The following is a 22,661-nucleotide window of genomic DNA, read 5'->3' as shown; positions in this document are numbered from 1 at the left end:
GGGTTGGTCACGGGATTACTTAGGGAGAGGTAATCTTTTGTTTCCACAAGTCCTATTTTATATCTAGAATTTGATTCATGTTAAAAGAATATTAGCTTGTTCATGTGATTGGGAGGGACTTGTAATTGAATTATTATATTCATATTGTAATACCAATCAAGTTGGGGCTTGATTGGATTGGGGTTGTAGCCCTAGATTTCGTTGTTGCGGAATCAAAAGCAGGTGTTGTAGCACCTGGGCTATTGTAGTAGTCAAATTCGAGTTGAGTATTTGAGGAAATACGAAACCCTTATAGGTATTCCTCCGTAGATGTAGGCAACTTGGCCGAACCACGTATACTTGGTGTATTGTGTGTTTATTATTTCTCCTGCATATTCTTGGAGTGTGTTTGCTGCAGAATGGTGATGCACTGTCTGGTAGACCTGGCCACATAGTGGTTGCGAGGTGGACGTGCATGTGTGATTGGTAATTACGGGACTTTCCCCGGCCAATCTTTGTGTGTGATTGTTATAGCTACGGGATCGAGTCTGGAAGAATTCTTGAAGACACTGATTCACCCCCCCCCCCTCTCAGTGCACCTGGGATTATCACTTATTTTAGACATAAGAGTACAATTTAGCTTACTTGCACCACTTCCCCAACATTATAGTTAACTTTTCTGATCCCACCTTAATCTGAAACTTGATCCTCCACTTTTCAGTATACAGAGGATTACTGGGATTCAACCCATAGAATGTGTCCTATTCTTAATCTTCTAACCAAATTTTGAGTTATTAAGGGCTGGTTAGGAATTGAACTGTTGGAATGTTCCTGGAATGTCCATTGATTTGACACTAATTTTGAGTTGCAGGTGGACCATCAAACTGAAATTAAATTCAGCAACTCCGAGTTTTCTCCCCATCTGTTTCTAAGAAGGGCAAGAGCATTTGGAATTATAAGTTGGATTCACATTGACAATTTCTTTTGACTTTCAGTTTTTAGATTGAGTTTATATTCTCTGATTGAAGAAATCATTCTAAAAATCTAGCTGCAGGTTCATTTTTTAATTTTCAATCTGTTAAGGGCATTTTAGTTATTAGATTAGTCCTCAGATTCAGGGGTATTTGGGAAACATTTGTTTTTGGCCTTAATTCATCTGCTTGTTTGTTTTTCTACAATTTTCAAGTACTATACCAGCAGGTCAAGAATTAGAAAATCCAAAAAAAAAAAAATATATATATATATATATATATATATATATATCTTGAGAAAGTACAAGGAAATAGTATTACTCTAACCCCACCCCCCCCCCTGCCAAAAAAAAAAATCTGTACACTCAGGATGCTGACATGCTGTACAAAAGGACTCAAGCCATATAGGTTTGAGAACCTCACTATACATCTTTATCCAACCCACCCAACTGAATCCCAAGTATATCCTACCCCTCTACAAATCTTCCCATTTGCCCCAGAGGCAAAAAGCATTGGGACCTTGAAATTGAGGAAGCACAGAACATAAAAAGGAGACCAGCCACCTAACTCTTTTGGGTGCACCTCAGCAGGTTCTTCACCCTTAAATGTTCCAGCATTCCTCTCCCTCCAAACACTCCAGTAGATTGAAAAAGGGATCATCTTCAATAACAACTCTGCTCCACTTTCTAAAGGGCCAGCTCTCCATTCCACCAGGACATCCATCAAGGATCTTGGGAAAAGCCAACTCACCGCCATGATTGATAAGATAATTCCCCGTACAGCTGAACTGAAGCCATAATAAATGAAAAGATGGTTGGGATTCTCTGGTTCTTGCAAGCATAATTTACAGACATTCCCCATCCTCGAGGCCCTTTTAATGAGATTATTCATTGTAAGAATCTTCTCAAGTACTGCAGTTCACATGAAGAAGCTGACCGGACGAGGCACCTTCTTCAACCAGAGCATCTAATCTGGGAATACCCTCCCCAATCCATGTAGCAGCTTGAGAGCCTTGAAATAAAATTTTCCACTCCTACCCTCACCCCTCACTCGTAAGTTTTATTCATTGTGGCTCAAGTCTTGAGAAGTCCATACTGTGGGCTGTACTAAAATGTTTTTGACACCATTCCATTTTCTCCCTTTCAGCATGGACTCACCATATGAATGTAAAGTACTTTAAAATCAAAGTTTAATGGGATTCGAACCACCTAAGGATTAGGTTTTAGAAAACCCAAGGAACCCAGAATCGAAGATAACTCAATGCAAACAAGCCAGATTGACAAGTAAATTTGGTCGAATGGTCTAAACAGACAGAAGAAGATATCAGTAAAAATATGGGAGCAATCCAATGGCTGGATCTTGCTTTGCTCAGCTTCACTCAGACCGTCTTCTCCTCACCTCGTTCGCCTGTACCAGGCTTCACATTGTTCCGCTCAGGCTTCTGAGCTATCTCAAGCTCCCAAGTACTCGCAAATCCTCAGACTTGGTTGCTCTCCATAGCTCAGCTCCTCGCTTTGCTCAGCTGCACTCGTCCAGTCTTAGCTTTGCCCAGCTAAAGGCCCACCAGTTTGTCCTCGCTTGCTTTGCACGCTCAGGCCTTCACTCGGTTAAGAGCTACTATGTATACTAGTAGTAGCTCGTAGCCTCGTTCAGGGTTACCTCCGGGTACAAGCTTACTACGTAGTAGTAGTAAGCAAGTACCCTCTGGTACTTGCACCTGCACATGTACACGCATGGTTCAAGATTTCGCGAAATTTCGGCGACATATTGGTTTATTTCGGAAATTTTGACATGTCCGAGACGACATGGCTAGGCAAAATGAAAAAGTATAAGATTTGGTCGAAATTTCGGGCCATTTCGGCATATTTCGGCGATATACCAAAATATCGCCGAAATGTTACAACCCCCCCCCCCCCCACGTGACTCATTAAAGGCCCCCTATAAAAGCCATATTTCGCTGCTAACAGTCGAAATATCGACCGAGAGCTGGGCAAAGGCTCTTTTTGGGGGTTTTTTCTTGTTTTCCACTCTTCCAACTTGGATTCTAAGCATCTTCCAACTTGTTCTTCATCTTTTTCGTTGGGGACTATGACTCCCAGCCCCAGGGACGTACTGGCTCATCTTTTGTGGACATCTTTTCATACCCTAGCTAGCCAACTCACCAACCATACATGCTGCCAGCGCCAACATCACATCATACTGGATCAGTGGGTAATCATGGTTCTTCACAGTCACAGATTGGTCACCAATATCCTAGGATAGGTTACCTTCAGTATGTTGATGACTCTAGTTACATGGCAATTGTGGATGACTACATCCGTTTCTTCTCCGAAACAATATCGTGGTCCACGTATGTCCTTCAGACAAAGAGCAATGAACGTCGACTCCAGCGGAGCATGAGTAGGGTCGATCCAGGAAGGCATAGCAATTATTATTAGGACTTGTTTCATGACAATTGTGAGTTGTGACTTGTGAGTTGTGAATTTGTGACTTTGTGTATTGACAATTGAGTATTGAACTAATGACTTTATGCACTTATGAATTTTTGAGTTTAAAGTTTAAACTAAAGGCTACATTTGACTTTATTTTTTATTCATTACTTTGTTTCAATTCGTTATTATGTCATTGAGTACTTATACAATGTGTATTTAACTATTTATACATCAGGGTCCGACCGTATACTATCAATCAAGGGCACAAACCCAAAACACCACTTTGAGTTCACTTTTTTGCAATATGAAGGTTTAAATGTGTTTATTTAGCTTAAATAAGGGTGTACATGAAGTATCAGGCCTTAATATGGCCAAAAACCCACCGAAATGGAGAGTCGAAATATGGCAGAAAAAATACCATATTTTGGCGAAATTTTGGATATTTCGAATATCTCGACCAGCCCGAAATGGCGAGATATCGCGAGATTTTAAAGTATGTGTACACGTATGCACCACGCCAGAGCTAGCTTAACTTCTTTAGGGTTAAGCGTGGGCTCTGGCCACGTATGAACGTTTCCTTGATGGGTGCGCATGTCTATCCACGTGTCATCGTCACGCCTGAATGCTTACATACATTGTCGCGCGTGCATGTGTACAATGTGCATATCCAGAACTGTGAAAGTTTCCTCCTTGGAGTAGGACTCTAGAATTCAAATAGCCAGTAGAAGATATCAGCAAAACATTAATAACTCAATACAAACAAGCCAGATAGATGTAGATCAAAGAATGAAGAAAAGAGCAACAAAAACACTGTTCACGTGAACAGTACCCGGGTACTGTTCACATGAACAGTGATATGGGCCCCACCTGGACAGCTGGCTTAGAAGAGTTGATGTTAGGTGTTATTTTTATTTAGTTTCCTATTTATGTTTGAATTGTAATCTTAGTTGGGAATCCTAGTTAGATTCTAGTTTCTATTTTTGTCAAAGCCATTGGGCTATATATATGTAATCAATTCTTAGGAGCAGGGGAGATTTGAGTTAATAAAATTAGAGTTACTTCGCTTTGGCAAGTGATCATCCTGTGAGAGCTAGGGTGAGAAACCCACTTCCTTATTTCCCCTTCCATCATTCTAATTGATCCCCCCTTCAATCCTTTATTATGTGAATTGAATCGACACGAAGTTGCTGCATTACTGCTGGTTATTCTTCTCCATTTATCATCTACTATTGCTGCTATTGAAGATCTACACCAGTTGCTGGAATTCAGAACAGGAGCCAACCCCATCATCGATTTGAGAGAAAATTAGGGTTTCCCAAAACCCTAAAAGTTGTTTGACCTGTTTTCTCTCCATTCTGATTGTGTCTTCTAATTGGGGATTCATTCTATTTTCAAGAAGAGTATTCAACCCATTTGTTACTTCAGCAGGTTATTGTTCCCTCATTTGAGTTCCCATTGTTCTCTTCCAACCAATTTGAGATCCCATGGTTCTCTTTCTTATTTATTGGAGGCTTTCTATTTGATATTTTGATCCTGCCTGGGAAACCATGGTTATTGTTCCCTCATTTGAGTTCCCATTGTTCTCTTTGGGTATCTATTTGAGATCTCATCATTCTCTTCCAACCAATTTGAGATCCCATGGTTCTCTTTCTTATTTATTGGAGGCTTTCTAATTGATAATTTGATCCTGCCTGGGACTAGGCCTAATTTGGTTCTCGTCTTACATTACAGATTGAAAATTAATTTTGGTCGAATGGTCTAAACAGCCAGTAGAAGATATCAGTAAAAAATATGGGAGCAATCCAATGGCTGGATCCAGAACTGTGAAGGCTTTCGCCTTAGAGTAGGACTCTAGAATTCAAATAGTAACAGAATTCAATATGCAGAAATTCCATAATTCAACAGAAACTTACTCAGAATTCAGGATTGAAATAGGAAATTTAACCAGTCACAGAAAGAGAACTAGCAGTGAAAGCAGAAAGCAGTTTCTGAAATTCCAAATTTGAAGAGTCTCAGCAAAATTTTAGGACTTTGAAATCGATGATGGAATCAGGCCTTAAAATCATATTTGAAATTATGCCCAGAATCAATAGTAGTAGTAGGACAATAATATGAAATCAGATTTTGTCATTTCAGAACCAAAACTGAGATTTTTAAGATTTAGTATTCAAGTAGGAAAGCTAAAATTGAGCAGGAAAAAAAATTATTTGAAACTGACCTGTTTAATAAGGAAAGAAGAAGAAGAGAATTAGAAATAAGGACCTGAATCAAGCATCCCACTTGATCCTTGGGGTTGGCATCTCACCAAACCCCAGCATGGAATCACCACAAAGTTTCTACTGAATCACCACAGCAGAAAAGAGCTCTGAATCTCATAGAACCAAAAGGCTAAAGCCTATTTCTATTCATCAAATTTGTGTAGGCTGTCTAGCCATTACCTGTACTTGTAAAGCTGTAAAACAAACAGAAAATAAGAGATTGACTCTTCCCTCCAATAGTTGGCTGCTGTTGGAGTCCCTAACTAACTAAATCATAGTTGTCAAGGCGGCGCCTTGGCGTCCAGGCACCCCTTGCTGGACCACCGCCTAGTTGCCTTCTTGGTGTCACCTTGACGTCAAGACCCCTCCAAGCCTTGGGTTGCCTAGATGCTGTGATGACTATGAACCAAATAACTGAATAATAAAAGAAATAAAAGATCCAACTGAACAGTAAACTCCATTCAATCACAGGATGTCTTGGAGAGTCTTTCCTCGACTCAAACACTGGAATAACAAAGAAAATATAGCCCGCAGTCTCGCAGTTATTCAGCCCCCTCCTCAACAATAAAGGCATGCAAGTTTGTAGAAACAATGAGAGAGAACACAGAGAAAAGAAGAAGAGGAGAGAGATGGGCTATGTTAAAGATAAGGGTTACGTATCCATCTAGATTCAATGTATGTAGAGGCTAAGGATTGTGACTGAGTTATGACTCGGCCTTAGCTACGCATACCATATTTGTAACCCTTATCCAATCTATAAATATTAAGGATCTTTGTCACTATTGACAAGCCAATCTATTCTCTCTAAATCTCTTCTTCTCAAATTGGTATCAAAGCCCAATACTCTTTGGGTATTTTTTTTCTTTTCCACTGTCGAAGGAGTTCTCCCACCGCCACCGCCACCGCCGCCGCCGAGGCTTCGACCTTCCTGGTAAGCATAGTCAACTGAACATGTTTTTTACAAATGCCGCACCATGCTAACCATTACTGACGCACCACTGACCGCTGACCACCTCTAAACGCCAATCCCATGATGCCTCCATTTCATTCCACGACCATCGTTACTCCGTTGTGTACCACCGAGCCACCCGCGACTGTCGACCTCCCCTAGACCACCACCTGGTCCCTGGCACCTCTCGCTTGGCCCCGCCAAGCCCTTGCGACCCATGTCAGCCCTTCTCTGGCCATTGCTTAGCCTCCTACACACCATCAGGCCCCTGCACCTCCCACCAGCACCTCGCCTGGCCCCTGCACCTCGACCAAGCCCCTACACCTCCCGCCTACACCTCACCAAGCCACCAGTGCCTCCCGCCTGGCCCCGTGTGGCCCCTACAACCCCTCTCGGCCATCGCCTAGCTCCTTGTGCCTCTCGATCAACACCTGTGAGCCCCACGAGATCTCTCCCTACCTGTTGCAGCCTTACATGGCCCCTACCTGCTTGTTGTCTCCTCTCTTTGGTCTAGCCTTCATGCCCTTGTCTTGCTGATATGTTCTAGTCTCTTCTTGTGAAGGTATTTCTCATCTACTTCTTTTGTTTACTATCCCGGCTCAATGACAAAAAGTACTAGTACTTTCCTAGGAGGAACTGGAGGAGATAAACTGAGTCGTCTTGGAACTCCCTACCATCACCCATCTCTCCAGCCACCCACCAAGTTGAATCGGACTAACTATCTTGCATGGTAACGAGCTTGCCTCCTTACTATTCGTGGCAATCATTTTTCAGGGTATATCACTGGTGACACCCACATGCCTACTGAGGCCTCTGCAAGGGATGATTGGTTAGCTAACGTTGCTCTTATTATGTCCTTCTTATTGAACTCTATGGAACCAACCATCAATCCTAGCTTTGTTTTGTTAGATTCTGCCAAGGATTTGTGAGATGCAGTTAAGCATACATATGCTCAAACTAGCAATTAAGTATTAAGGAAGAGATTCCTTCGAGTCCTTCTATCATTGATATTGTTCAACTTCAAGGGGAGCAGACAGATAATGTTCAGATTGACCCCTCTGCCTCATTAGAACAAAGGGATCTGCTCACTTATTCTAGGAGGAAGGAAAAGACTATCTCTAACTTCTCATGTCTATCTACTCTCCCTGAGCTAGCTCCAATGAAACAAACACCAGGTAATGACACTGCTTCACCTAATGATCTTCCTATTGCTATTAGGAAAGGAGTTGGAACCTATACCTAACACCCTATTTCTAACTTCATCTCTTAGGAATCATTATCTCCCTCCTACCTGACGCAGATTCATCACCGAAATGGGCTTATTTCTTTAGAAATAAGTCTAGGGTTGGGATATATATATGTTGGGCCTTTGATCCCAAGGGTTTTCTATGTAATAGGCCACTTTAATGAGCCTAAACTAGGGGTATATAGGTTGCATACGGGATTAGCCCAATATTTAGTTTATTTTTATGTTTTTTTAATTGAACCGGTTCAATTTAAGTGATCATGTGACTTGGTTAAGTGGTCATGTGACAACTTAAGTGGTCATGTGATGTAAGTTGGGCTGGATTAGGACTCTATAAGTCCAGCCATGTTTTGAATCTATTTCTTTTAGTATTTTAGTTTCTTAGTCAGTTTAAATTACCTAATAGGTTAAGGATTGGGTTAGGCCTTTCCTTTTTAGAGTAGAAGTCTATTTTTGAGTCTTTTATATAAAATTGTAAGGGGGGCAAAGCCTTGAATACGAATTTGATTAATGAAAAAAGCTTTTGCTTGTTGGCTGACATTGTTGCTGCTCCTGTGCTCCTTGTGAGTGTGCATCCTTGTGGTTCTATCAAGGTGGAAAGGGATTGGTGGAATCCGATCGACTCCTTGTGCCGTGACGGCCGGGAGGATCCCAATTCAAGGTGGTTCTATCCTTCACTTCTGTCCAAGCTGCTAGTGGATTTCGATGCAACTTGTTCATTAATTTCTTCTTCTAATCCTCTACTCCCTTCCCCAATTGATCCCCCTTTATTTTTGCTTGAATTCCATTAAACTCTAGATCTTGCTGCTCAGCCATATTTGTCCATCAAAACCCTAATCCCCCATCCTTCATTAATTTCCCCAAAACCCATAGTCAATCCCGACTTACGCCGTTTACAATTTTCAAAACACTTAAAACTCTATGATACCTACATTATTAGAGTCCTATAAACCCGCCTAACCATACCCCCTAAGCCCCCTTCCATTATCCTAACCTACACCCTAGATTTGACCTAAAACTGCAACACTTAAAACTCTATAATACCTACATTATTAGAGCCTTATAAACCTACCTAGCCATAACCCCTAAGCCCCCTTCCATTATCCTAACCTACACCCTAGATTTGACCTAAAACGCACTGTCCCCATCTATCGCAGAACCAACAGCCCCTTAGTTCCTTGTTACTAGTCCTGGTTTAATTGGCTTCTAGTAGGGCTTTACCCTATCTAGGACTACATTATTTGGTATCAGAGCCATGGATCAGCATGGTAATCAAGTAGTACATCCATCAGCAGATCCTATGGCTGCTATGTTGGAATTGTTCCAGAAATTTGCAGCTGAACAAAGGGCTGCAAATGAAGCCATCCTGGATAGGTTGCAACGATTGGGAGAACAAAGAGTCACCCCTGCCAGAGATCACAGGGATAGAGAAAACATATTTTCATTGCCAAAGGAAGTTGAAAATAAATCTGAAGTGACAGTGAATTGTGATGAAAAGAAAGAGACCACTCCTATAGCTTCAAAGATGGAAAATCAACATGTAGAAGGTCCTACTGAAGTCGTATATGTCGAAGAAACCAATGCAGATAAGGCTGATACAGTAGAACTGTAGAAGATGAAGAGGTGGAGCTGGTGTCACTGAAGACTCTATGGATAGGGCATTCACGGGTGATTCAGAGATCGAACACATAGAGTTTGTTATGCCACCATGGTTCTTCAAAGAGAAAGCTCCACGCCTTGAAGACTTCATCCCTAATGTTCCTGCATCACCAGAATTTTGTTTGGGAATGGTTGAAGCTGCTACTCATACGTTGTTTCCCCCTCATCACTGCAAAATTCGAGGACGAATTTCTTCAAGTTGGGGAGAGTTGATGCAGATTCATCACCGAAATGGGCTTATTTCTTTAGAAATAAGTCTAGGGTTGGGATATATATATGTTGGGCCTTTGATCCCAAGGGTTTTCTAAGCAATAGGCCACTTTAATGAGCCTAAACTAGGGGTATATAGGTTGCATACGGCATTAGCCCAATATTTAGTTTATTTTTATGCTTTTTTAATTGAACCGGTTCAAATTGGTTCAATTCAAGTGATCATGTGACTTGGTTAAGTGGTCATGTGACAACTTAAGTGATCATGTGATGTAAGTTGGGTTGGATTAGGACTCTATAAGTCCAACCATGTTTTGAGTCTATTTCTTTTAGTATTTTAGTTTCCTAGTCAGTTTAAATTACCTAATAGGTTAAGGATTAGGTTAGGCCTTTTCTTTTTAGAGTAAAAGTTTATTTTTGAGTCTTTTATATAAGGTTGTAAGAGGGCAAAGCCTTAAATACGAATTTGATTAATGAAAAAAGCTTTTGCTTGTTGGCTGCCATTGTTGCTGCTCCTGTGCTCCTTGTGAGTGTGCATCCTTGTGGTTCTATCAAGGTGGAAAGGGATTGGTGGAATCCGATCGACTCCTTGCGCCGTGACGGCCGGGAGGATCCCAATTCGAAGGTGGTTCTATCCTTCACTTCTATCCAAGTTGTTGTTAGTGGATTTCTGCTGCAACTTGTTCATTAATTTCTTCTTCTAATCCTCTACTCCCTTCCCCAATTGATCCCCCTTTATTTTTGCTTGAATTCCATTAAACTCTAGATCTTGCTGCTCAGCCATATTTGTCCATCAAAACCCTAATCCCCCCATCCTTCATTAATTTCCCCAAAACCCATAGTCAATCCTGACTTACTGCCCAGTTTTACAGAATTTTCAAAACACTTAAAACTCTATGATACCTACATTATTAGAGTCCTATAAACCTGCCTAACCATACCCCCTAAGCCCCCCTCCATTATCCTAACCTAAGCCCTAGATTTGACCTAAAATTGCAATTTTGTCCTACTGAAACTGCAGAACCAACAGCCCCTTAGTTCCTTGTTATTGGTCCTGGTTTAATTGGCTTCTAGTAGGGCTTTACCCTATCTAGGACTACATTACTACCATGTCTTTGTTTCTTCGTTGTCTTCTGTGTCTATTCCCTAGGACTAGAAAGAAGATATCACAGACTCGAAATAGAAGAATGCTATGGTAGAGAAAATGCAGGCCTTGAAGAAAAATGATACCCGGGAGTTCGTTCCTCGTGCTGAAGGAAAGAAATCAGTAGGGTGCAAGTGGGTGTTCATCATAAAGCAGAAATAGTTGGGACTACTGAAAGATATTAGGCAAGATTGGTTGCCAAAGGCTTTACCTAAACATATGGCATTGACTATCAAGACACGTTTGCCCCTGTTGAAAAGATGAATTCCGTCCGAGCATTGTTATCCTTTGCTGCAAATCTTGGATGAAATATTCAGCAATTAGATGTGAAAAATGTCTTTCTCAATGGTGATCTTGAAGAAGAGGAGTATATGGATATTCCTCCTGGCTTTGCCTCACCGTCCACAACTGGGAAAGTGTGCACAGATTGCGAAAATCCCTTTATGGCTTTAAGCAGTCAACTCGGGCTTGTTTTGGCTGGTTCCAGAGAACTATGCAGAGGTTTGGGTACCAACAAAGTCATGCTGATCACGCCCTGTTTATTAAACAAAAGGAGGGTAAAGTTACTACCCTTATAGTCTATGTCGACCATAGTTATCAAGGCGGGAAGGCGATCAAGGCGTTTTGGAGGGGCAAAATTCAAGGCGACACCGCTATGGCGGCAAGGCGACCGCCATGGTGCCCAAGGCGTCTAAGGAGCCTGGACGCCATGGCGATGCCTTGATAACTATGATGTCGACGATATAGTAATAACTGGCAATGATGACAGGGATTTTTGTGTTGAAGACTCAACTAGCAACAGAATTTGAAACCAAGGATTTAGGACCACTCAAATATTCCCTTGGAATTGAGGTAGCCCGATCTAGCAAGAGTATCTTCATTTCCCAAAGGAAGTATGTCCTAGATCTCCTTGATGATACATGAATGCTTGGATGCAAGCCTACAGACTCACCTGTTGAAGTTAATCACCAACTAAGCAGTCAAGGAGGCGATCCAGTAGATGGGGAGAAATATCAACGTCTTGTGGGGAGACCAATATACCTTTCTCATACCCCGGCCAAATGATGTGTGAGTTGTAAGCAGATTTTTACATGATCTAAAGATAGATCATCTTGAGGCAGTATATTTGATGCAGTATCAAGCCTGAAGAAGATCCCCCATGCTGTTTTGGTCCACATTAGCACCAAACCCAAACAGCAAGGCCAAGAACCAAGCCCAGCCGTGGTGTATGCTGGCCAGGGGTCAACCCCTGTGTTTCCCTTGATAGTGAGGCCCATGTGATCCAACCCTTGAAGCTTTAAGAATTTTAGAGTCTCTAGTTATGTGTCTTTTCTTTTCTTTTAGTACTTGTCTTTTCGTATTCCTAGGTGTATTATTGTATCTCTTTAAATTCTTAGATTAGGAGTCCAAGAGATTGAAGGCTAGTATTTAATGTTTTATGGCAGTTAGTTTCTAGGTGAGTAATTAGTTTAGCATAGTGAGTTAGTCATTAATGTTTCTTGGTTTTAGTTTTTAGGCGTTATTAAAGTCCAAGAGTCATTTTCTTCTTTAAATACCAATGTATCCAACCTTTTGTAACATGCAGAATTGAATTATTGAATGAAACAAAAGTTGGAGCCTTGGTGGCCAGACCTGCGTTGAAGCAATCCCCTCCCCCTCCCTCACATTGTTGGTGAGTCTTTCCCCTTCCCTTCTCCTCAATTTCTTCTCTTCTTTCTCTCCCCCCTTCTCAATCTCAGGCCCAAGGTTCGACAACTCGGGTCTCGGAGTCATCTCGGCCCAGCAAAAAACCGAGTTGGGCCGAGATCTCCGAGTTTGTGCCTTTTTTTTTTCCGACTAAAAAGCCCATCTCGGTGGGTTTTAGACCTCTTTTGGGTCTGAAAATCGGTATACAGCCTATTTTAGGCCATTTAAACACAATGGCATTATTAAATTTTGCAAAAACAAAGTCCAAATAGGAGTTTCAGTTAGTGAGAAAGGAGTTTCAGTTAGTGAGAAAGCAGGACAGACACTTACTTATTCTAGAAACCAGGACAGACACAAGACAAACAGTCTTATTTATGCCTAACATCATTTAAGTAAATGTTTTTGTATTTGTATTTCATTTACTTAAGATAATATTCATAAATAAGCAAATACCCCCCTATTTGAATCCAATAAAAATAGTTAAAAAATCAAATTCCAAAAGGAAAAAAGTCAACCCCAGCTTCAAGAACAAAATCGGATTTTCGACGGTAGGTGCAATTTTCAACTTTCTAATCTGGGTTTTTCTCAAATCTAAAATTCCATAAATCTTAACATGGTAAAACATCGTTAAAAACCAAAGTGCAAGAAAATATTCATTTGTTTTGATGTCCAAATATATATTTTCATTCGAGCGATTTTGACAAGATTGCACCGAATTAAGTTTAACCGGTAAATAACTCCAATATAAATCAGATTTAAGCAATCTTGGACTTGTTGGAAAGCTTTCAAAACATAGCTTTCCAACAAGTCCAAGATTGCTAAAATCTGATTTATATTGAAAGAGTTATGTACCGGACAAACTTAATTCGGTGTGCGTAAATGCTGTCAAAATCGCTCTGAATGAAAATAATTTTTTGGACATCAAAACAAATGAATATTTTACCGCACTTTTGGTTTTTAGCAATGTTTTACCATAATAAGATTTATAGAATTTTTAGATTTGAGAAAAACCCCAGCATTAGAAAGTTGAAAATTACACCTATCGCCGAAAATCCAGTTTTTGTTCTTGAACTGGGGGGTTGATTTTTTTTCCTTTTGGAATTTGATTTTTTAACTATTTTTATTGGATTCAAATGGGAGGGTATTTGCTTATTTATGAATAATATCTTAAGTAAATGAAATACAAATTCATTTACTTAAATGATATTAGGCATAAATAAGTGTCTGTCTTCTCTGTCTTGGTTCCTGGCATAGATAGGTGTCTGTATACCAAGAATTTCCAGCAAGATCTCGAGATTTGGCACTCATATAAAGGACCTAGATGGGCATTTTCCTATGTCAAACCGAGATCTCGGAGAGATATTGACATTTTAAGTTTCGTAGGCCATCTCGACTCGGGAAATTGGAAAACCGAGAATCTCGGCGAGATCTCGCGAGATTTCGGACTATGATCTCAGCTCTCTCTCTCTCTCTCTCTCTCTCTCTCTCTCTCTCTCTCTCACGATACTCCCTCTCATCCCCCCGTCTCTGCTTCTATCTTCATCTACAACCCTCCTAGCTATCTCCTTCTTTACATCTTCTTCAACCTCCAACCCATCTCCATTAAACCTGCAACTCAACTTAACCTTTTCATCTTCCATTCCTTTAAACAGCCTTACAACCCTTAAACCTAACCCCTTCTATTCCTCATCTCTTCCACAACACACCAGCCCCTTCCCTCACCTATTCCTCAAAACCGTGGTCTGTTTGAACTTGGCTGTTCACCTCTCAACAGCCTGCAACTTCTCTCTTCATCCAAGATCAGAATCTGATCTCGAAACCTCATCTTCTCCCTTTTCCTATCCCTAACCTCCCTATAAACTAGATCTGATCTCTCTATTACAGACCTGAACCTTCCACCTGCGTCAATATCGGATTCCAATGTACTTGAAATCAGCTCCAGGCAAAGGCATTCTGTTCTCCAACAATAGTAATCTGAAGTTGGAATCCTTTACTAATACTGATTGGGCAGACTCCGTTGATGATTGTCCCTCAACTTCAGGATATTGTACATTCCTAGAGGGAATCTGGTAAAATGGCGAAGTAAGAAGCAACCTGTAGTATCCATATCAAGTGCAGAAGCAGAGTACAAAGCAATGGCACAGAGTCTGTGTGAACTCATTTGACTCAAAGTATTACTTGGTGCCCTAGGATTGACTTATGAAGGACCTATACGGCTTTATTGTAATAATAAGGCTGCAATCAGTATATCCCATAATCCAGTTGAACACAATAGGACCAAGCACATTGAAATCGACAGACACGTCATCAAGGAGAAACTTGAACAAGGCTTGATCTGTATTCCATTTGTCACTTCAGAAGACCAACTAGCTGATGTATTCACAAAGGGTTTGACTTATAAGTCATTCCATCCCATTGTATCAAGTTGGGCATGAGAGATGTCTATCCACCAACTTGAGGGGCAGTGTTAAGGATAAGGGTTACGTATCTGTCTAAATTCAATGTATGTAGAGATGTAGAGGCCAAGGAATAAGGATTGTGATTGTATTATGACTCAGCCTTAGCTAAGCATACGATATTTGTAATTTGGATCTAATCTATAAATAATAAGGGCCTCTGTCACTATTGACAAGCCAATCTATTGTCTCTAAATCTCTTCTTCTCAACTGGCTACAACTCACCTACGGCTTATTTCAAGCAAAAATTAGCACTAGAACTCGAGGGCACCAAACGGACAAACAATGGGAGGTGCAACAATTTCACTTTAATTCACTAAAGCAATCTCAGTATACCATATTAAGTGTTTCATCCCCCCCCCCCCCCAAGGCTACAAATAATTCCAGCTACATTAAGACTTGCTAAAAACTCGAAAAGATAATTTAGAAAGTAAGCACACCAAACTAAGTTCCTAAAAACTCATTCCAACTCACTTTCAACCTTAAACCTAAGAGCCACATCACTATTTTAACCCACTAAATGTTTAGAAATTCCTATGAATGCTGCCACAATACTAAAGTAGAAACTCTAAAACAAACAGTAGACAAAAACTCCTTGTCAGCTTAAAAATCCACAACTTCCATCAACAGCCTGATCCCCTACCAACAGATTAGCCATAACACTCCCACAATAGCCCAAAAATGCACATAATCTCATTTGAATGTTAACTAATAACCTTTTAAATGGAAGCAATATCCAAAAAGGTGAGTTTTGAGATTCTGAAAATAGCCCCAAAGCGACAGAAATAATCAATATCATTGGCCTAAACTCAAAAAGAAAATTGCACATGCAAATGCACATGTATATAATCTCCATTGAGTTTAATATGGACATTCCAAAGAAGAAATGCCATTGTCTGATTACTGAGATGCTCTTGCATCAAATTAGTGTACAACTTTCTAACTTTTCAACATGCATACCCATATATGGTCACTATGGTCAATAGTTGGAAATATGCCCAGATACTATGAGTTATACTGCTGATTTAATGAAAGAGCAAACAAAGGATCATTTTCTTTTCCCAACTTCTCAGCATACAAATTTCAAAATGACAAGAAATAACTCTAACAGGCTCTACAAGACCTACAAACACAACCTTCAGAAAGGGGTTATTCGACCCAGTAAGAGCCCCTCCACACCTTATAGAGTAAGGGAGCAGCTTTCTTCGTCAATAATCAGAATGAGCAGAAAGAATGTAACATTTTCTCGTTTCAGAGGTTGCATAGTTAGAAATGCCCCGCAGTTTTCAGGTGGTCATCAGTTAGTAAAAGGAAAATGACAATTGTCTAATCACGTAATAACTCGATAAAAAGTGTTCCACCATTCTGAACCAGAATTCCACACAGAAGTGGGTGAATTTGATGTTTTCGACATCAAGATATCTTAACGACAAGAAGCATTAAAAGCTGGCAAGTTACAACAAGGAAAAAGGGAAAGCGTACCAAACATTTTTTATAAAAAAAATCCCTATAACCAAATTGCTTGAGGCCAGGACAATCAGATAGTAAACATGATAAACGTTCATTTCCCAGTTGTTCCCACCTAATACCATTCTACTGTTACAGTATGATATCTGTCGAAAATGCAATTAAGCATCAAACTGTAAACAACCATATAATTAGTAGCAAAGAATCAAAAGGCGATAAAAGAAAGCATGTTTCATCATAATCAAGTTACGCAATCTATTGTCTTAGAACTTACCAGAAAAAGCAATAAGATGAGTTGCAGAGAGAAGACCGTCCGACAGACGAACTTCAACTTAGGGAAATTTGATCTGCAATCCATCCTTAACCAAATTACAGATCAGGACAAGAAGAATAAGGTTTCAATGGCGGAAATTTAAGCTTTTGGAGGGAGATCTTGCGAAGATTAGGGAAAATAAGGGTGGAAGAGAGAGAAAGGAGAGGATCGGCGAGCTCAAGACAGTGGAGTGGTGGGTTCACTTACCACGGGAAATCGGGAGAAGTCGGGCATAGGCCGTAGGGTTCGAGAGTCAATCAAAAACAGTCCAGCCAATGCAAATGAGGTCAATAGTGCCTTATAAATGAACCGGACGGTCGAACCGGGTTCCTCTAGAATCGTCTCTTTTCAGTTCGATATATACATTGAACTGCGTGGGTAGTTTGTAGATTCCATCTGTACGCCTCAAGGCATACGAGAACCATTCTCGTACAAAATGTGAACCAGCCACCGGGACTTGGGACATATTTGGGGATTTTTTCTTTCTTTTTTGGTAGGGGGCGCCGTCTGAGCGTCTCCCATCCTCCCAAAATACTTCGGACTTGGACTATAGCCACTTCCACATCTCCACTCTTGAGTACAGGTCAGGTTCACGTACGAGATGGTTTTAGTATGTGAAGAGTTAGAGGCGTCATCAAAATAAAATTCTAAAATTGAAGCTTCCCTTGGTCCAATGGACCACATTGAATTTGAGGTTTGCAAAACGTTGCGCAAACACTTTAGTGAAATTTACAAGTCTGAGAATATCGACTACACTGCATTAGATCAGCTCTTACTCTCATTTCGACCTATTGTTTCTTCAGATCCTAATGTCTCTTTATGTAGAACTATGGATATAGAGGAAGTCAGGGGTGCACTGTTTGCCATGGTGCCTCTTAAATCCCTGGGGCCGGATGGGTTCTCCCCCCCCCCCCCCATTTTCTTCCAAAAGTACTATGATCTAACAAAAGATGGCATTTTCCATTATATTTGTGAATTTTTCTCTACAGGATCCCCAAGGAGCTTAACTGCACCCTCATCTGCCTCATTCCAAAATGGACTCACCGAATTGGTTGATCAATTCAAACCGATTAGCCTCTGCAACGTTGTTTTCAAAATCATTACCAAGATCATCGCAGACAAGCTATAGGGTGCTCTCCACCACATCATTTCCCCAAATCAGTCGGCATTTATTCCCAACTGGTTGATTACGAATAATATCTTGATGACTCATGAAGTTCTTCACTATATATATCAAGCACCGGAGAGAAGAAATCAAAGTTCCTTGCTCTCAAGCTCGACATTCACAAGCCTTCGACTGCTTAGAATGAGTTTCCATTGAGAGAATGTCCTTGAAAATGAGATTTGATCCTCAATGGGTCTGGCTGGTCATGTAATGCATTACTACTGTTTCATACATCCTTCTAATCAATGGAAGTGAAAAAGGCAATATCATCCCCACCCACAGAATCCACCAAGGGGATCCGCTTCTCCCGCCCTCTTCATTATCTACTCTCAGGCCTTGTTGTCGATTATTAAAGAAGCTAAAGAGTCAGGTTTATTCCACTGGATTAGAAATCAAAACTAGAGACCCCTCAATCTCTCATCTTCTCTTTGCAAACGATTGCATGCTATTCTCGCAAGTTAAATTGGAAGAAATTACCACCCTCAAGCACTATCTTGATATCTACTGTCAAGCCACAGGCCAAAACAGTAATCTCCAAAAAAATCCAGGTTTACTTTTAGTCCAAACACCCATTCCAAATTTAAGTGTTGGTTCTCAATAATTCTTAAAGTCCTCTATGACAGTGGGCCTTCCAAATACCTGGGTATTCCAACAAATTTTGGCTCCTCCAAAGCTACTCTACTTGGTGAAGTTAAGGACAAAACTCCAAGCAAGTTTCAAAGTTGGAAACAAGGATTGTTATCCCTTGCTGGCAAGGAAATTATATTGAAATCTGCAGCCTTCCCCATGTCAAACTTTGCCAAAACCCACTTCAAGCTTCCAGTTTCTCTTCAAGATGATATTAGAAAAGCTGCTTCAAATTTTTATTGGGGTGATTCAGGAAATAATTCCAAGATACACAAGATTTCTTGGTCCCGGTTTTGTTGCTCTAAGCTCAAGTCCATCTACTTCCCCACCTTAGACTTCCTCCATGCTTGATTGGGTAGGCAACCTTCTTGGGCTTGGTGTAGCTTCCTGAAGGCTAAAAGACCCTTCAATCTAGTCTCACTTGCCAAGTGAGCAATGGAGAAAGCATTGAGATATGGACTAGCGAATGGATCCCGTCCCTTCCAAATTTCCATGTTCAAAATCAGCAGCCCTCTAGATGTCTTATTAACCCGGTATCTAATCTGATATACCATCAGATTCGTAAATGGAAGAAGAATATCTAAATCAACTTTTTCTTCCTTCTGTTAAGGAAGTCATTCTTCATATAAGCTTGAGTCTCTTCCCATCTGAGGATAGAGAAGTTTAGGTTGCCTCACCAAATGGAATCTTTACCATAAAAGCCACTATCATCTCCTCTCAAACCTTCACAATGTTGTTGGTTCCCAAAAGGCCTCACCATCCCACTCTCATCAATGGTCTTAAGTTTTGGACTCAGTTTGGAAGAAAATTTGGACTACTTGCACTCTCCCAAAGATCGGATCTTTCCTATGAAGAAGGTTTGGCTTCAAGCGAAAGCCTTCACTATCGACAAATCCCAATTAATCATTCATGCCGTTGTTGCGGAGCTGCTCATGAATGTATTGACCATATCATCCTTGAATGCCCATTGGCAAATGTTGTTTGGTTTGGAAGCTCTTTATCTTACTCTACCCGTCTAGATTTGATGCTCTTCCTCCGGCTCCAAGGCTAGGATCACCTCTTTTCCTACAACAAACAGAGAGCTCACAAAGCTCTATCTCTTGCATCATTCATCTATTGATATCTTTTGCTCGCTAGTATCAGTCATAATAGCCTTCCATCTTGGCACCTACCATTATTACATGCAATCCTACCTTACCATTATATATCTTTCTATTATTATATGTAATCTCTCTCAATCTCTATATTCTTTCAATCACATCTCTCTCTATATGGTAAAGGTGATTGAGTTTCCAATCTTGTGGATTCCTATCACCTCATCTATATATATGTACACTCATGTAATCTCCAAGGCTTTAAGGCAATAATATTAAATATTCAATCCAATATGGTATCATGAGCCATTAAGCTCCAAAGAGCAAAATTCGATCCCCCCTCCCTCCCCAACGAATTTCTTTTGCCATGGCCTCTCCTCCCTCCTCTCCATCTCATACTCCCTCCCTTAGTCAAATCCTATCTCATAAGTTAACACCTAAGAATTATGTCTATTGGAAGCCTCAAATAGTCCCTTATCTCAAAGGCCAAAGACTTTATGGATATGTTGATGGTTATAATCCATGCCCTACTGATGCAACCAAGGTTGATGCCTAACACGAAAAGGATGCCTCCATAATGAGTATTATCATCTCCTCTCTCTCCGATGAAGCAATGCCTCTCGCCGTTGGGCATGAAACAAGTAAAGAAATATGGGATGCTCTTCATGCAGCCTTCAGTTCTGCCTCTACCACACGCATCCTCTCCCTCAATGTGGCCCTCCAGAACCTTGTACAGAAACCCGAGGAGAATGTTACTCAGTTTCTCCATCGGGCCAAGGCCCTTTCTGATGAGTTCAGTGTTGCAGGCAAACCCCTCCCTACAGAGGATTTGAACATACACATCTTTCGTGCACTTCATCCCAAGTTTGAATCTGTGGTCTCTGCAGTGATGGATCGTAGGGAACCAATCTCTTATACTGAACTTCATGGGCTGCTCCTCAGCTGTGAGTATCTCATTGCATCTCGCCAAGCCATGCCAGATCTGACTGCCAATGCAACTGCCAACATTGCTGAACAATCTTGCGGCCCTCCCTCTCACCCTTAGGGTCGTAGCTCTTCCACAGGTCGTGATCGTGGTCATTGTAGGGGAGGCCGTGGTGCTCCAAATGACCCTTGTGGATTTGGACGTTCTAATGCCTATGCCCACAGTCCTTGTATGATTTATGGTCGGACCAATCATCAAGCCCCAACGTGCTATTATCGCAATAAACAGCTTGGCCAATCCAACCAACATGCTTTACCCTCTACCAATCCATCATACACACAACCTTTCGCCTATCTAACTGCAAATCAACCCCCATTGCTGCCCAATCCGCCCGTCCAATACCCTTACCAACCGAATCAACCCCACTACCTTCAACTGAATCAGCCCCATTACACCCAACCCCCACTGCCACCTACACCATCCGGCCTTCATCATTGGCTTCCCGATACTGGCACTACACATCATGCAACACCTGATCTACAATCTTTGTCCTCTTATGCTCCGTACAATGGTAAGAACAGTCTCATGGCTGGTGATGGTAATTATGTCCCTATTTCACATGTTGGGTCTTCTTCTCTCCCTTCCAACTCTCGTCCTTTAGTTCTTTCTAATATTTTACATGTTCCATCTCTTACAAATTCTTTGTTTTCTGTTGATAAATTTGCTTCTGACAATAACGTGTTTTTTGAATTTCATGTCTCTCATTTCAATGTGAAGGATCCGACGTCCAATCAAATTCTGCTTACGGGGCCTGGTCACAATGGTCTCTACTACCTGCCGTTGATCCAGCCATCTTCTCCATCTCCATCAACATATCTTGCACATCTCACATCTTATGATCGTTGGCATCAACGGCTTGGCCATCCCAATGATCATTCTCTTAGACTCATGCTTCGTGATATCAAGCTTCCTTCATCGCCTCACTTGTGCTCCGCCTGCCAAATTGGAAAATTTTGTCGTTTAACTCTTCGTGAAACAACTAGTCGTAGCAATATTCTTCTTGATTTAATTTTTAGTGACATTTGGGGACCAGCCCCTACTATTTCCTCTCTTGGACATCGCTATTTTATTATTTTTGTGGACGATTTTACAAGGTTTATTTGGTTTTATCCCTTAAAAGTTAAATCTGATGCGTTTAATACTTTCAAGCAATTCCAAGCCCTTGTTGAATAGCAATTTTCTAGACAAAATAAAAATGTCCAAACTGATTGGGGAGGGGGAGTACCACTCCCTCACCTCCTATTTTGCCACTCTTGGCATCCATCATCGTATATCATGCCCTCATACTCATAAACAACAGGGCACTATCGAAAGGCGCAATCGCCACATTGTTGAAACTGGGCTCACTCTATTGGCCCACAGTTCTGTCCCACATGCTTATTGGGATTATGCCTTTGAAACGGCAGTGTACCTCATCAATTGGATGCCCTCTCCCACCATTGGCAATGTTTCCCCATTTCAACTAGTCACCAATCATGCACCTGATTACAATTTTCTTAAAGTTTTTGGGTGTCTCTGTTTTCCCTTTCTTAGACCCTATAAAATGGATCCAAGGTCTACTCCTTGTGTCTTCCTAGGGTATAGTTACCATCACCATGGATACCGTTGTATGCATCTTGAGTCTAGGTGAATTTACATCGCTCGCATGTCAGGTTTGATGAATTATGCTTTCCTTTTCGGGAAGCAGCCAACACACCACCCCCCCCCCCCTCCCCATCTTCACCCTCATGTTGGGTTTCCCTACCCCTCACCATTTTTCCAGACCCACCCCCTCCCACTCCCACACCACCCACCACGCTACCACCACCTCCTACCCCTCCCCCCATCCAACATGGACTCCACATCTCCCTCACCTAGCTCGTCCCCCACACCATCTTCAACCCCTCCAACCACCCCCCACTTCGTACTCGCCTTCTAAGTGACCTCTATAATGACCCCTCCACTGCCTTGAATACCCTTATTTCCCCTTCCCCAACCTCACAACCTCACCCTACTGAACCCACTTGTTATACTCAGGCTA

The 22,661-nt window shown here is 41.2% G+C and overlaps 1 protein-coding gene and 1 non-coding gene across 2 annotated transcripts in view; one reads left to right on the top strand and one right to left on the bottom strand.

The window, feature by feature from the left end:
- LOC122661706 overlaps positions 1–17,022 on the bottom strand; it is a 75,738-nt gene extending 58,716 nt beyond the window's left edge. The window contains exon 1 of the mRNA XM_043857203.1: positions 16,732–17,022. Coding sequence (XP_043713138.1) covers positions 16,732–16,815 — 84 coding nt within the window. The 5' untranslated portion in view covers positions 16,816–17,022. The remainder of the gene's footprint in view (positions 1–16,731) is intronic.
- A 3,445-nt stretch (positions 17,023–20,467) lies between these two features.
- Positions 20,468–20,606, top strand: LOC122663460. Its single transcript, XR_006333132.1, has one exon. It is a non-coding gene; the product is annotated as a small nucleolar RNA Z247 (small nucleolar RNA).
- Positions 20,607–22,661: the final 2,055 nt, after the last annotated feature.

This window comes from Telopea speciosissima, chromosome 5 (assembly GCF_018873765.1).
Source record: "Telopea speciosissima isolate NSW1024214 ecotype Mountain lineage chromosome 5, Tspe_v1, whole genome shotgun sequence".
Taxonomy (NCBI): domain Eukaryota; kingdom Viridiplantae; phylum Streptophyta; class Magnoliopsida; order Proteales; family Proteaceae; genus Telopea; species Telopea speciosissima.
The sequence above is the reverse complement of the archived record's forward strand: the minus strand, read 5'-3'. Positions and strand labels throughout refer to the sequence as shown.